General features: G+C 42.5%; 1 protein-coding gene across 1 annotated transcript in view; it reads left to right on the forward strand.

The window, feature by feature from the left end:
- The first annotated feature begins 9,069 nt into the window (after positions 1-9,069).
- Blmh (bleomycin hydrolase) overlaps positions 9,070-15,950 on the forward strand; it is a 46,528-nt gene continuing 39,647 nt past the window's right edge. Inside the window, exons 1-5 of the mRNA XM_048365546.1 lie at positions 9,070-9,261; positions 9,588-9,785; positions 12,673-12,782; positions 14,695-14,836; positions 15,781-15,869. Of these exons, the coding sequence (XP_048221503.1) occupies positions 9,249-9,261; positions 9,588-9,785; positions 12,673-12,782; positions 14,695-14,836; positions 15,781-15,869 (552 nt within the window). The 5' untranslated portion in view covers positions 9,070-9,248. The remainder of the gene's footprint in view (positions 9,262-9,587; positions 9,786-12,672; positions 12,783-14,694; positions 14,837-15,780; positions 15,870-15,950) is intronic.

The raw sequence follows: 15,950 nt of genomic DNA on the forward strand, positions 1-15,950 counted from the left end.
GTTATTATTCATTTAGAGTATATCTGTTCTACTTATATGTATATGTATGTGTGTATGTGTATATATATATATATCTGTTCTACTTATATGTATATGTATGTGTGTATATGTATATATATATATATATACACACACACACACACACACACAGACTAGTCTAAAACAATAGGTTGTGTTATGCCAGCAGTAACTTCAAATGTCTCCTGTCAACCATATCTCTTGATTGTTTCAAGAGATAACATCCAATGATTGGCTAAGGCCATCTTATCTAAGTTATTCTGCATAACAATGAAATTAACTAATGACAGATTTCTCCGATTGTGCTCGTATCATTAAGCAGTACATGACTGTGTGCACAAATGTTTTTTAACCTGGTAATATGAGCTAATACAGTCACCAGAATGTAAGAATTGTTAGGTGTGATGGCTCATACTCAGCAGGTGGAGGTAGGAGGATCAAGGTCCTAGACTGATCCGTCCGCAAAAAATGCAAGTCCCTTCCTAAAAAATAACCAATGCAGGAGCCAGTCATTGATGTTTCATGCCTATAATCTTAGCTACTCAGGAGGCTGAGATCTGAGGATCACAGTTCAAAGCCAGCCCAGGCAGGAAAGTCAGTGAGACGCCTATCTCCAATTAACTACCAGAAAACCAGAAGCTCAGCTGTGGCTCAAGTGGTAGAGTGCTAGCCTTGAGTAGAAAAGCTCCGGGGACAGTGCCTAGGTCCTGAATTCAAGCCCCATCACAGAAAACAAAAACCAAACTAAAGCAAACAGGGATTGGAAATGGCTCAAGAAGTGGAGTGCCTGCCTAGTGAGCATGGGCCCTTGAGCTCCAGGACTGCCAAAAAAGAATTGCTAATATTTTTAAATGTCTGTCTTCAAAGTTTTGCTTATGTAGATACAATATGGCATTTCATTTTAGGGCATTGTGCTTGCTAGACAGGTACTGTGTTACTTCAGTCATTCCCCCATCTCTCTTTTGCTTTTTTTTTTTTTTTGATAGGGTCTCATATTTTTGCCTATTGCTGGCTTGGGCCATGATCCTTCTGCCTACACCTCTATTGTAGTGGGCTTTACATCTGTGCCACTGCTTATTTGTTGAGATGGCGTCTTACTAACATTTCATTTTGTCCAGTCTGGCCTTAAACTATAATTCTCCAGATCTCTGCCTCCAGTGTAGCTGAGATTACAAGTCTAAGATGCCATACCTGGTTTTCGTTCAGTTTTAATGTGCAATTTCATCATTATTGGTCATTTTTTTATTTGTTTTGATTTTTTTGCATCTATTCTTCCTTTTTTAAGCAGTTGGGGGGGATGCCTCTAAGGTCTTTTGTCCCTTTTTCTATTGTCTTTTTTTTTGGTTGGTCGTGAGGCTTTAACTGTAGGACTGGGCACAGTCCCTGAGCTCTCCAGCTCAAGGCTAGCACTCGACCACTTGAGCCACAGTACCACTTTCAGTTTTCTGGTGGTTAGTTAGAGATAAGAGTCTCATGAACAGCTGACTTTGAACCACGATCCTCAGATCTCAGTTTCCTGAGTAGCTAGGACTACAGGCATGTGCCACTGAAGCCCCGCTTTTGTCTTTTTGCTATTGATACGTGGATGCTCTTCACATTTATATATGCCATCCTTTTCAAGTTAAAAGGGTTACATATATGTTCAACAGTATCCTCAAAAACATCAGTTCAAGTATGTCCCTTCAGGCCTTATAACTCCACCAATGGTTTCTCATTGTACTTCAAATGAAATCAAAATGTCTCTCTGTGATCTGTCCCATCCCCGCAGCACTGAGGAGCAAGGCAGCTTGGAGAACTGATGGATCACCTCTCTATGGAGAGGCTTGACGGATATAAGAGGAAACCCACTACCCTATCCAAAATGGACACCAGAAAAAACACATGACCTCATTTTGGATAATAAAATTCAGGGAGACATTTGCTAAATGCTTCAGGAAAAGTCAGTCTTCATTCTTAAGAGGAAGTAAGGCTGGGCACTGGTGGCTCATGCTTGTAATCTTAGCTACTCAGGAGGCTGAGATCTGACGATCTTGGTTCAAAGCCAGCCCAGGCAGGAAAGTCTGAGAGATTTTTATCTCTAATTAAGTACAAAAAACTGGAAGTGTGGCTCAAGTGGCGCAAATCCTGAGCAAAAAGAAAAAAAAAAGCTCAGGGATACAGGCCAGACCCTGATTTCAAGCCCCAGAACCAGCACCCCACCCCCTTGTCCCCCTCCAAATGCTGGAAGTAGAAGTGTGGCTCAAGTGGTAGAGCAATGGCCTTGAGAAAAAAGTAAGGGACAGAGCCAAATCCCAGAGTTCAAGCCACAGGACTGGCAAAAAAAAAAAAAAAAAAAGACTATCTTTCTCATAGCAAAAAGTATACATTTGTAAGAGAAGACACTTATTTTTGCAGTTAAAATGTCTCCACCATGTGGTAGTAGCATAAACATACTTTTTAACCACTACCAATAGTGAAAGAACACAATTGCTGATAAGTGGTAACTCTTATAAGGGCTTCGCATTGCTTTGAGTCCTGTGCATGTAGTGATGAATTATTGATGGTTCATCATAAACTATTTCATTTTTACCTAATTCAGATATTGTTAGCTAGCCATATCATGGGTCTTATATCCACAGGCTGTGCAACTAACTGCCAGTTGAAAATATTTGGGGCAAAAATGCATCTGTTCATGGATAGAGGGTTTTTTTTCTTGTTAATATTCTCTGAACAATACAATGTACTACTATGTAACTGTACCCTTTTTGCACAACACCTTGTCAAAAAATTGTGTTCAATTAATAAATAAATTTAAAAACTAGGCAAAAAACCCCCCAAAAATACAATGTAACAACCACTTACACAGTATCTGCTTTGTATTAGGCATTGTAAGTAATCTAGAGATGACTTAAAGTAGACAGCAGGATTAAATAGGTTACATGCAAATGTTGTAAAAGTTTATATTAGGGAACTGAGCAGCTTCAGAAGGTCCTAAAATCAATCTCATGTGTATATGGAGGGTGACTGTATTCATAAAACTGGACCAGATTTCCCCATTGTTCCTGAACCACACACAAGTACATTCATACCTCTGTTTCTCCACTGGGCATTTCCTCTCTTTGGAATACTTTGTGAATTTCAAACACCTGAAATAATGACTGACAGAAATGTCATAGCCAAAGGAAGAAATTGCCAGGTATGAGTGGCTCATACTCAGGAGGCTTACAGCTGAGGATTGAGGTTTGAAGCCAGACTAGGTAGACAAATCTGAGAGAGTCTTATCTCTAATTGATCAAGAAAAACAACAAACAACACAAAAACCAGAAATGGGTTTGTGGCAAGTAGTAGAGCTTCAGCTTTGAGCAAAAATAGCTCAGGAACAGTGTTCAGACCCTGAATTCAAACCTCAATACTAGCACAAAAATAAAACAAAAAAACAAAAACAAACAGCAATCCTCCATATCTCAGCCTCCTGAGTAGCTAATAAAGATGTGAGCCCTTGGTGCCCAGTTGACACACAAAAAGTTAAATCCCACTCAGCATGATGACACATGCCTATAATCCAGCACCCATGTGGTAAAGGCAGGAAGATCATGACTTGGAGGTTAGTCTGAGTTATATACTTAGTAAGTTTCAGTCCGTCCAAGTTAAATAATGAGACACTGCCTCAAACAACTAAAAATAAATAATCACCATGCAGGTCAGACAAAACATCTGAGAGCTGAATGTAGTTCAGTAAGCTACCAATGTGTGACCTCTGATGTTTACCATAACGTCTGATGGAATATCAGAATTAACTGGTACACAAGATCAACTCAAAATGGATCAAGGAACTCAATATCAGACCTGAATCCTTGAAACTACTGAAGGACAGAGTAGAAAAGACGCTAGAACTTATAGGCACAGGAAGGAACTTCCTGAATATAGTCCCAGGGGCACAACAAATAGGGGAAAGACTCGACAAATGGGACTACTACAAATTAAAAAGTTTCTGTACAGCTAAGGACATAGCCACCAAAATAGAAAGACAGCCAACCATATGGGAAAGGATCTTTACCAGCACAGCAACAGACAAAGGCCTGATATCTGTCATCTACAGAGAACTCAAAAACTAAGCCCCTCCAAGCCCAATAAACCTATTAGGAAATGGGCAAATGAGCTAAAGAGAGACTTCACAAGAGAAGATATAAAAATGGCAAAGAAACACATGAGGAAATGTTCAACATCCCTGGTAGTAAAGGAAATGCAAATAAAAACAACCCTGAGATACCACCTCACCCCAGTTAGAATGGCCTATACCCTGAACTCAGGCAACAACAAATGCTGGAGGGGGTGCGGGGAAAGAGGAACCCTTCTCCATTGTTGGTGGGAGTGCAAATTAGTACAACCACTTTGGAGAACAGTATGGAGGGTTCTCAAAAAACTCAATATAGACCTACCCTATGACCCAGCCATACCACTCCTAGGCATCTATCCTAAACAGCAAAACCCAAGATATCAAAAAGACATTTGTACTTCCATGTTTATCGCGGCACAATTCACAATAGCCAAAATATGGAAACAACCCAGATGCCCCTCCACAGATGAATGGATCCAAAAAATATGGTACTTATACACAATAGAATACTACATAGCGATTAGGAATGGTGAAATATTGTTATTCTCAGGGAAATGGTCAGAACTCGAACAAATAATGTTGAGCGAGACAAGCCTAGAACACAGAAAACAAAGGGGCGTGATCTCCCTGATATATGACTGTTAACAAAGGGAGACGGAGAGACAGTAGAGACCAAGTCTGTGAAACCAAAAACTGCTTGTCAAATGGTATTCCCCACAGGATTGGGGCAGCGACCCAACAGTATGTAACTAAAACCAAACAATTACTCAACATATAAAGGTCAAAAATTGACCTCTCAGGGGAATACAATAGCTCAAAAGCTATGTATGTACGTTCATATAAGACTACTGTTGTCGACATTACATTTAAAGCCCTAGGCGAACTTTCTTGGGCATGGCCACGTGGCTACTGTATATGTTCTTGATACATTGTATATTGTATATATGTCTACCTGACCTAGAGAAGGGAAAGAAAAACAGGGCGTAAGATATCACAAGAAATGTACACACTGCCCTACTATGTAACTGTACCCTTTTTGCACAACACCTTGTCAAAAAATTTGTGTTCAATTAATAAATAAATTAAATTAAAAAAATGAATTAACTGGTGCAATACTTAAATATAAAAGACTTTCACAGAACTGCAAAATATTTGTGTTTGAATCTAGACCAGCCTCCCATCAAGCATAAAAGTTTCATCATTTCCACTAAAGTAGAAGCTGGTGGTTAACTCGAGTCAAAGATTAACAGACAGCAAAGAAGAGACCACAAGATGCAAAATGCTTGCTTTGAGATGGACTCTGAGCTTTAACTGCTTGGAGCTTCATAGCCGGCAGAAGTCCTACCTGCAATGGTAGAGGGTGCTGCTGCATATGGTTTATTATAAAGCTTTTCTTTTTCTAATACTATAAATTTCATACTAGAATGTTGTTTCTCACTGCTTTGCCTCATTAAGTGTTATTGGTCCCACAGTTTCTCCTCTGGCTGGAGTTAGAGGGATAGGTCCTAAGTCTTCTATTCTCTCAGAAATATTTTTCTGAGGTGGATCTTTGGGGTGGACTCACTGGGAAACCAGTTTTATCCTGTACCTCCTCTTCGTGCCCACACGAGGGCTGAGTGTATGGGTGTGAATTGTTGGGTGGAAAGCTGGTACTTAGGGTGACACCCTAACAATGAGGGCATAGCAGATCGGACAGAGATGCCAATAGGTATCTCTGGGCACAGGGTGGGGAAAATATAATCACTGGTCTGAAAAGGGTGGCTGGCAGTAGCTGTAAAACAAGTCCCCTCCACCTTCCCCAGTGATTCTATCTCTTCTGTTCCTGAGCTCTTCTAGTGGCAATTGTACCTTGTTTGACACTCATTTGACACAGTGTGTGTGTGTGTGTGTGTGTGTGTGTGTGTGTGTGTTAGTATACTGGGGCTTGAACTCAAGGATTGGGCCCTTTCCTTTAGCTTTTCTGCTCAAGGCTGGTGTTTACCACTTGAGCTGCAGCTCTACTTGCAGTTTTTTGGTGGTTAATTGCAGAGAAAAGTCTCACGAACTTTCCAGCCAGAGCTAGCTTCTAACTGATCCTCAGATCTCAGCCTCCTGCGGAGCTAGGACTACAGAGGCATGAGCAGTCATTGCCCAGATCATCTCTTGTTTTTGCTGATACTTTCCTCACATTCTCCAGTAGACCTAAGGGTTTCCTTTCTTCCAAAAGAGTTTCTCTAGTATTTATGTCCCTCTCAAGCTACTACATTGTGTCTTCTGCTTGCCTTGCCTTTTCTGCTACTGCTGTCCTACTTTTCTCTGACCTAGTGGTCAAATCCAGTCTTGCTAGGCATTTCCAAAGCTCGTGGCTCATCACTATCTTCTCCTTGCCTTTCTAGGATTCCAGGACATAGGTTTCCAGATTTCCAAATGTTGTGACTATTCTTTGTGTCTTTTTTGCTTTTTCTGCTGGCTTCTCTGATTTTACCTATGCATTAAATGTTAATATTTCTAGTCAATGTGGCTCTCCTCAGTGGCATCCTGGGAGAAGTAAAAGGTACACATATCCTGACTGGATATAGCCCTGGGCCAGGTTTGAGGTTTGGCCAGTAGAACTTGGATAGGATTTTGGCCCCTACTTACGGTACTAAACCTGGTGCTATTCTTGTTGTCTGTCTGTCTGTCTCTGTCTCTCCTCTTTCCTGCTGCAACCTTGTTGATTTCATGGCCCCAGTTCTAAACTATACATTCTTTCTAGACCTTTCCATGTGCTTCCTAGACTTACCTTCTTGGGATACATGCAGTCATCTCTCCCCTGCCAAGTTCATACTGAATTCAGATCTGCAACTGCTCACTATGCTAATTTTTCTGTATTCCCTCTCTTGGTTAATGACACCACAGTCCACCTCATCATTAAGAACTGAAACTTCTGTGTCTCTTCCCCTTCCACAGCTTAAGGCTTTTATTGTCTCCCAGGTACACTACTAGAATAGTAACTTCTTTGTCTCCAGAATCTCTCCCCTCCCACTGCCTCCAGACTCTTCTTTATACAGATCTGAGTGTATTACTCCTTTGTTTAAAAACCCACTTTGGCTTCTAATTAATCATAAGATAAAGTCCAGATGCTCAGGTGTGGCATATAAAACCCTTTATGTCCTGGCCCAAACCTACTTTTCCAGTCTTACACCCTGTCCCTGCTCGCCAGATGTAGCTTGTTCTTTACCACATCAGATTATGATGCACTGTGGCTTGGACATGACTTTGCCGTGTGCTTTAATGTCTCCATGTCCTTGTTAGTGCCCTCAATGCCCTTCCTTTATTCTTGGCCTTGTAAGATTCCACCCACTCCATAAGATTATGTTCATTTGTTACTCTGTGTGTGTGTGTGTATACAGTGTTGGGGATCAGAACCAGGGTCTTAGAATGTTCTATCTCTGAATTACACTTCTAGTCTGGTCACCTCTTTGTGTGTGTACACATGCACATGTGCTTTCTGCTCAGCTCTTGATTCAGTTACCCTTGCTTGTAATTAACAGCTCTCCATTGCGTCTACATTATTGCCAGGCCAAAATAGATTACCTAGAAGTTGTTTTGCATCTCTTTCCTGTACATCATGTTTCTTAAGGGAAAGATTAAACCTTTTCATCTTCCTATCATCAGCAGCTTGCCCAGTACCTAGTATTCGGTAAGATGTGGAATAACAAGTATGATTTGAGTCATCCAGGAAGCTCGACCATCATTTTGTAAAAGGGTTTGTTTCTTTCTGCGTAATTTTAGTTTGTTCCTCTTCTTCAGATACTGGAAGGATCTCAGAACAGAATGGAGTCCTTGGAGATAGTTGCTATGCCATACTCTCAATCTTTAGCTAAGTCTCTCCGGGGACACAGAGATTGTGAGTTTTCAAATGACAGTCTGTATGTGGATTTTTCCAGATAGCATTATTCCTTAGAACCAGGGATGGCTTTCATCCTCGGACTTAGATTCCAAGCTCCCCCTCCCCCCCCAAGAAAACCCTCTCATTGCTTTGAATAGCAGCGTTCAGTGTTATGCATATATTTACTTGTTTCACCCCCTGTGGGACCCTCCCCCCTCTCAAACTATGGAAAACTGCTAAATTATCTTGAGGGGAAGGGTCTTATCATTGCCAGGTTTTGTAGAGAAACTGACATGATAGTTTTAACGTGTATGACTGACCTCTGTCTTTCTCTTTGGTTCATTCAGGGACCAATAGCCAACCATGGGTTTCATTACGAATGAGACCCGGAGCTTTGCACACGCCAGGCAACCAACTCTACCACTAAGCCACGCCCTCGGCTCTGTAGGGTTTTTTTGTGGTTTGATTTTTTTTTTTTTTAATGAGCAGGTTTATGTTTGTAGAACCGTGGTAGTAGCTTCTGGGTTGTGTGGGAGAGAAATCGCTTCCCATTGCCTCTCACTTACGAGAACAGGGTTCGATCTGGAATGCAAGCACACAGATCGCTCGAGCCAGGTGCCCCTAGGAAACGCCTGTGGGTGGGATTTCTGGAGATTCACTAGTCCGCCCATCCTGAGCCCTCACCAGGGCTTCAATTTGCAGCCAGCCTCCCCCCGGCCCACGCCCCCACCAACCTCATCGAGCCTCCTTCTGGTTTTTCAGAATAGTTATGCGGAACGTGGGGGGGGGGGGAATCCATTCCTGGGGTGCAAGAATCCTGGGGACCCGGGCGCGGCATGGCGCCCCTGGCGGTCAGAAGGCGGGATCGCAGATGTCCCCGGGCGCCGCCCCAGCAGGCGGCCAGCCTGAGGCTGGCGGGGGCGGGGGCGACGTGGGGAGCAGGGGCGGCGGGCGGCGCCGGGGAGAGCGGGGCGCGGAGGGCCGGGGCCCGGGAGCGCGCGCGGCGCGTCACCGCGGCCGCCCCCGCCGGCCCTCCTCCCCCGGGCGGGGCCGGCCCCGACGGCGCTGACTCAGCAACGCGAGGGGGGAGTTTTGTCCCTCCGCGGACCCCGTTTCTCCGGACCTCAGCCTCTCCACCAGCCAGCCGGTTTCCTTTTTCCGGCGCTCCGGGTGCGAGAGCCAGCCAGGTCGCGGCCGCTCGGGCGGTGGGCTTCGGGGTAACCCCGGCACGCGACTGAGGATCCCGAGAACGGCTATCGCTCCGTGAAGGGCAGCGTGGGCGCCATGAGCAACGCGGGTGAGGCGCCGCGCTTCCCGCCGAGGGCTCGCCCCCCTTCCCCCCCCCGCCCTCGGGGCCTCTTCCGAGGGGCTCGGGGAGGCCCGGCGCCCCGGGGTCGGGGTGGCCCGAGCGGCCTAGGCGGGGGAGGACGGGTCAGCATCTTGGAGAAGGATGCCCGCCCAGGGCGGCCTGGCGAGCGCGGCCACCTCAGGATGCGCTTCCCCGAAGTTCCACCCGGGATGCTGGGGGCCCCGGAGCAGGGACTCTCCCACCCACCCCCACCCTCCAACCCCCCGACCCCCAGCCCCCGGCGGGCGTTGTAATCGCATCTGCTCTCCCAGCAGGGCTGGATTCCGAGAAGGTCGCCTCTCTGATCCAGAAGCTGAATTCGGACCCCCAGTTCGTGCTTGCGCAGAATGTCGGGACCACCCACGACCTGCTGGACATCTGTCTGAAGAGGGCCACGGTGCAGCGCGCCCAGCACGTCTTCCAACACGTGGTGCCCCAGGAGGGCAAGCCGGTCACTAACCAGAAGAGCTCGGGTGAGGGGCTTCAACTTCCGGCACGTTTTCTCTGGACCCTTTCTGACAGCCACCCGTTTTGGAGGGTTTACACTGCCAGAACGTACAGGAAATGACCAGAGAATAAGCGGGCCTATTAGCATATTTTGTTTGAGGGCTATCAAGTGACCGAGTCCAGTTTATGCAGTTTACTGTATTGTATCTTGATGTGAAGTGTTTGCAGCCTCATGTTGGATAGGTCTGGTCTATGCTCTTGATCACACACACATGCACACGCACATACACACAAACAATAGACAATGAAAGAATGTTCATGTCCTCGGGGACTGCACAGAATTGCCCTGACAACCACAATATGTAAATATGTGAAAGAGAAAAACCCAATGTAAATGTAATTACATCAAAATGTCATTTAAAAAAGATGTGCTTCTTGGTTGCAGTTGTACCTGTGCTCATAGGCTCCGTTTCCACCAAGGGACGAGTTTGTAACCTTAAAATTAAGTTTTTATGTCTGGCTGATTGATGGAGAGCGCTTGTTTTACTATCTGCTATCTAGTGCTAGATGCTATCTAGCATCACTGTGGAGGTGGTGGTGGAGGAGACAAAAAAACCAAAAATAATATCTAGAGTGAAAGAATGGTCATCTAGGAATCTAAATAAGAAAAACATACTCAGAATCAAAATTGTGCCGAAAGGATTTTTTAGAAGTCTGTCTTCGTTTAGAAATGACTCCTGGTCTATCCATATGACAGAGAGAGTCAAAACTCATATAGTGTGCCATTTGACATGGGTGTATTATGTGGTATGTACATTCTAGTTCAGTAAAATAGACTTTTTTTAGTTTTAAAGGAAAAGAATCGTAGCCTTGTAAATGTTTTGTTGTAGTAGAAAGTGAATGCATGGGGTGAACTGTCAGATTGCAAAAGTTTCAGTTCATAATGTGGTAGTTGTCAGTGCTACCTAGTTTAGGTTGCAGTCATCTTTTGGGAAACATTCGGAAGTACTCATCTGGAGCAAGTCAGGTCTTACATGTTCTGCCATTTTTATTTACAAAATATTCAAATAGCACATAAGCCATGCAGCCTGTTTTTGTGCAGTTTTCACTCTAGCAGATTCCCTCTACTAGGATTATATAGTATATAGGAGAAAGGTGGACTATGTCTAAACCTAAGGTAGTAATGGACAACTTTTAAGGAATTGATGACTTTAAGAAGCACTAACTTTTTTCTTGTTATAAAATTATTCTTGGTCAATGTAGAAAGTTAAATATCAGTAGAAGAATATATGTATATGTATAATTTTTTTGCCAGTCCTGGGACTTGAACTCAGGGCCTGAGCACTATCCCTGGCTTCTTTTTGCTCAAGGCACTCTACCACTTGAGCCACAGCTCCACTTCCAGCTTTTTCCATTTATGTGGTACCTCAGCACCAAATAATCAAACCCAGGGCTTCATGCATGCTAGGCAAGCACTCTACCACTAAGCCACATTCCTAGCCCCAAGAATACTTTTGTGCATATTCATCAAGTCTTTAGTCTGTGTGTGTATAATATGATTATACTATGAATATAATATGATTTTACACATTACCTACCCATAAAGATCACCTAAGTCAACATAGGAAGTAGTGACATTGTGGAGGTTCTGAGTAATGAAGAAGTTGACACTTGGTATAAAACTTTCAGGGACAGCATCATGTGTAGATTCAGAATACTGCTACAACTAAAACGTACTACCTGGAAAAAGATGAGGTGTTCTGATGGAAAGAGAGGGACTAATGATAGTAAAGGCACTGATGCCAAGATGCAGGTAAAAAATCTGAATCTGGGCTGGGGATATAGCCTAGTGGCAAGAGTGCCTGCCTCGGATACACGAGGCCCTAGGTTCAATTCCCCAGCACCACATATACAGAAAACGGCTAGAAGCGGCGCTGTGGCTCAAGTGGCGGAGTGCTAGCCTTGAGCGGGAAGAAGCCAGGGACAGTGCTCAGGCCCGGAGTCCAAGGCCCAGGACTGGCCAAAAAAAAAAAAAAAAATCTGAATCTGTGAAAATGAAGTGGGAAAACAGGAAACTGTTTCTAAATAACCTTATGTTAACATGACTTAACAGGTAGATGATTTACTATTTCATCTCTGTCTTATATTTTTAAAGTTATTGTGACAAAGTCTCCTTGTTTTGCCCAGATTGGCCTTAGACTCTTGGTTCAAGTGATCCTCCTGCCTTAGCCCTCCCAACTCTCGTTTGTGTATATAATCCAATTCGCCAGTTACCTCTCCATTTTCGCTCATTATTGGTTTATGTTAAAAACTGTGTGTGTATGTGTATGTATGTGTGTATGCTTGTACCAGGACTTAGGACCTCATGCTGTGCTTGGCTTTTTTTCATTCAAGGGAATGAAAAAGGTATTCTACCTCTTGAACTACCTTTTCTTCTAGTCTTTTGCTGGTCAGTTGAGATAAGAGTCTCAGGTTTGTCTGCCCAGGATGACTTTGAAGTGGAATACTCCGATCTCAGTCTCTTGAATAGCTAGGATTACACCCAGGTTCTATTCATTTTGTTCATTGTGTTTCTTTTTCTAATGTGGTTTACTTAAATAGTATGTGGGAATCAAACCTAGCATCTTGCATGTGTTAGGCAAATGCTCTACACTGAGCCACATCTTCAGTCCTTAATGGATTTTATATAAATATGTAAAAAAATTAAGTGTTAAGTACACTAAACCTTTGCATATATGTCACATATAGTTATTCCTACCTGCCTTTCATCTTGCCTTTGTTTTAATGTTTTTCTTCTTTTTGATTTATCTTAATAGTTCAAATCTTATCTTGGGTTCATTGTTGAAAGAGCCAAAGTACTGAAGTCTGTATGAACACTCATCATAATTTCTTGTTTTGCTTGTTTTGTTTTAGGACGGTGCTGGATCTTTTCTTGTCTGAATGTTATGAGACTTCCGTTCATGAAAAAATTTAATATTGAAGAATTTGAGTTTAGTCAGTCTTATGTATTTTTCTGGGACAAGGTATGGAACTGGTCTTGCATAATTCTTTTTGTTTTAATAACAGCCTAAGCAGGGACTGCCTGTTCATTTCTTGCTTTTCCAGTTACAGCTTACCCTTCTATTATAGATTAGATACCAATTTATTTTGAATTCCAGAGTATCAAAAACTGACTCTTTTCAGGGGCTGGGGATATAGCCTAGCGGCAAGAGTGCCTGCCTCGGATACACGAGGCCCTAGGTTCGATTCCCCAGCACCACATATACAGAAAACGGCCAGAAGCGGCGCTGTGGCTCAAGTGGCAGAGTGCTATGCTAGCCTTGAGCGGGAAGAAGCCAGGGGCAGTGCTCAGGCCCTGAGTCCAAGGCCCAGGACTGGCAAAAAAAAAAAAAAAAAAAAAAAAAAAAAAAAAAAAAACTGACTCTTTTCAAAGGCTTTCTTTTTTGTGTGCTGGGGATCAAACTCAGTGCCTTTTGCATGGTACTAGGTTAGAGCTCTACTACATTAGGACTACTTTTTGGTTGGTAAGTTGCAATGAAATGACAAATCTACTAACTTTCTACTAGTTATTTATTTATTTAGTTTTGTTGTTATTACTTTGTTTATGTGGTACTGAGTAATCCAACCCAGAGCCTCATGCAGGCACTAAGCCGCACTCCCAGCCTGATGATGATGATGATGATAATGATGATGATTACCAGTCCTGTGACTTGAACTCAGGACCTGGGCACTGTCCCTGAACTTCTTTTGCTCAAGGCTAGCATTCTGCCACTTGAACCACAGCACCATTTCCGGCCTTTTCTGTTTATGTGGTACTGAGGAATCAAACCCTGGACTTCATGCATGCTAGGCAAGCACTCTACCAGTAAGCCACATTCCCAGCCCCTTGCTTATTGGTATTTACTTTAAATTTTTAACTTCATTTTCTTTGGATGTACACATGGGTTATAGTTACATAAGTAAGGTAATTAGTATGTTTTGTTTTGAACAGTTACCCCTTCCCTCGTTTTTGCCCACTTCCCCCCCCCCTTAACTTCATTTTCAATAATTACATTTTAAGCATCTTAGGTTATCTGGTGTTTTAAGGACCTTGTTCCTCCTTTTTCTGGTAGTAGTTATCTGAAAAAGTAGCAGATAATATTTGTTTCACTTAAATATCTTTAAAACATGTATAAGTGCCCATTAGATGTTTATTGATTGAAGACTCTAAATATCAGGATTTATTTAAGTATTAAAATGTGTGTGCAATGCACATTTACACAGTATAATGGGATATATATGCAGATAGAAGAAGAAACTTCAAATATTCTTATGAAACTAGATACTAATATTTAATTAGCAACTTTGGTTTTAATTAGTTAATTATTTTACTGGTTTACTGCTCCTGGGGCCTGGGTCTTCTCCATGAGCTTCTTTTGCTCAAGTTAGTGATCTACCACTTGTGCCACAGTGCCACTTCTGGCTCTTTTGATAGTTTTATTGGGGATAAGAGTCTCATGGACTTTCCTGCCTGGACTGGCTTCAAACCATGTTCCGTGTATCTCAGCTAGGATTACAGTTGTGAACCATTGGCACCTAGTTGGTTTTCTTTTCTTTCTTTCTTTCTTTTTTTTTTTTTTTTTGTCTGTTAGGGGGCTTGAACTCGGCATGGATACTGTCCCTGAGCTCTTCAGTTCAAGGCTGGTGCTCTGCTATTTGAGCCACAGTGCCACTTCCAGTTTTTTGGTGGTTACTTGAAGAGTCTCACAGACTTTTTCTGCCTGTGCTGGCTTTGAACCTCAATCCTCAGATCTCAGCCTCCTGAGTAGCTAGGATTACAGGCGTAAGCCACCAATGCCCATAGCACCTAGGTTTAACTTTGGTTTTAAAACATTGAGTTCATGAGAGTTGTAAGACTCATATATTATTATTGACCTTCAACTTCCTCTATTATAGGTTGAGCGCTGTTATTTCTTCTTGAATGCTTTTGTGGATACAGCTCAGAAAAAGGAGCCTGAGGATGGGAGGCTGGTGCAGTATTTGCTTACAAACCCTACAAATGATGGTGGGCAGTGGGATATGCTGGTCAATATCATTGGTAAGAGACTTTCTCTAACAGAACTGAAATTCCATATGATTGAACGCAGTGCTATAGTTAGGAATAGACCATTTCTTTGTCCAAAGTAGAAATTGATCTCCAGAAGGCTATATAGTTCTAAGAGGCTTTATATTTTAATCTGTCATCACTCATTTTTTAAAATAAATGATATAGGCAGAGGTACTGTGAAGGGTAGGTTGGAGAAGAAAATGCAGAATTAATTTGAATTAACTTTTATAGAAAATAGCTGTCTCTTGAGTTAATCAAGAGCATATTAAGACTGCAGGTGTTTGGGCTGGGGATATAGGTCAGTGGTAGAGTACTGGCCTACTATGTGAAGCCCTGGGTTTCATCTCTGGCACCACAAATAAAACAAAACAGACACACCACATACAAAAATCGAAAAATCTAAAAATTTGTAACAGTTTGAAAATATCTATGTTCAAAACATTTTCTTCATTTTTTTTTTAACATTTTCTTTGGTGAGGAGACCATGTGCTGAGCACTTTTCACATTATGATAGGCAAAAAGGATAACATTAGTGGGCTGGGAATATGGCCTAGTGGCAAGAGTGCTTGCCTCCTACACATGAAGCTCTCGGTTCGATTCCCCAGCACCACATATATGGAAAACGGCCAGAAGGGGCGCTGTGGCTCAGGTGGCAGAGTGCTAGCCTTGAGCGGGAAGAAGCCAGGGACCAGTGCTCAGGCCCTGAGTCCAAGGCCCAGGACTGGCCAAAAAAAAAAAAAAAAAGGATAACATTAATTTTAAAATAGTAGATAAATATTTTCATTAAGAACCTGTTTAATAATATAAAACATAGCTTTTTCTGAATTAAATGGGCAAAATACAGCCTATTTTTAAAGCAATATATATTTTTGCAGGGTTTCTAATACTAGGGTATATTTTTACCTTATTTTTACCTACAATTTGCTCTCTTTTAGAAAAATATGGCGTTGTCCCTAAGAAATGCTTCCCTGAATCTCATACAACAGAGGCAAGCAGAAGAATGAATGATATTCTGAATCACAAGGTACAGTATATGGGACAAAGTGGCATTGAGTTTAATATGTTCACCTTAAAACTTATCTGCCTTTTTATTTATTTATTTTGG

The sequence above is a fragment of the Perognathus longimembris genome, chromosome 17 (assembly GCF_023159225.1).
Source record: "Perognathus longimembris pacificus isolate PPM17 chromosome 17, ASM2315922v1, whole genome shotgun sequence".
NCBI classification, from domain to species: Eukaryota; Metazoa; Chordata; class Mammalia; order Rodentia; family Heteromyidae; genus Perognathus; species Perognathus longimembris.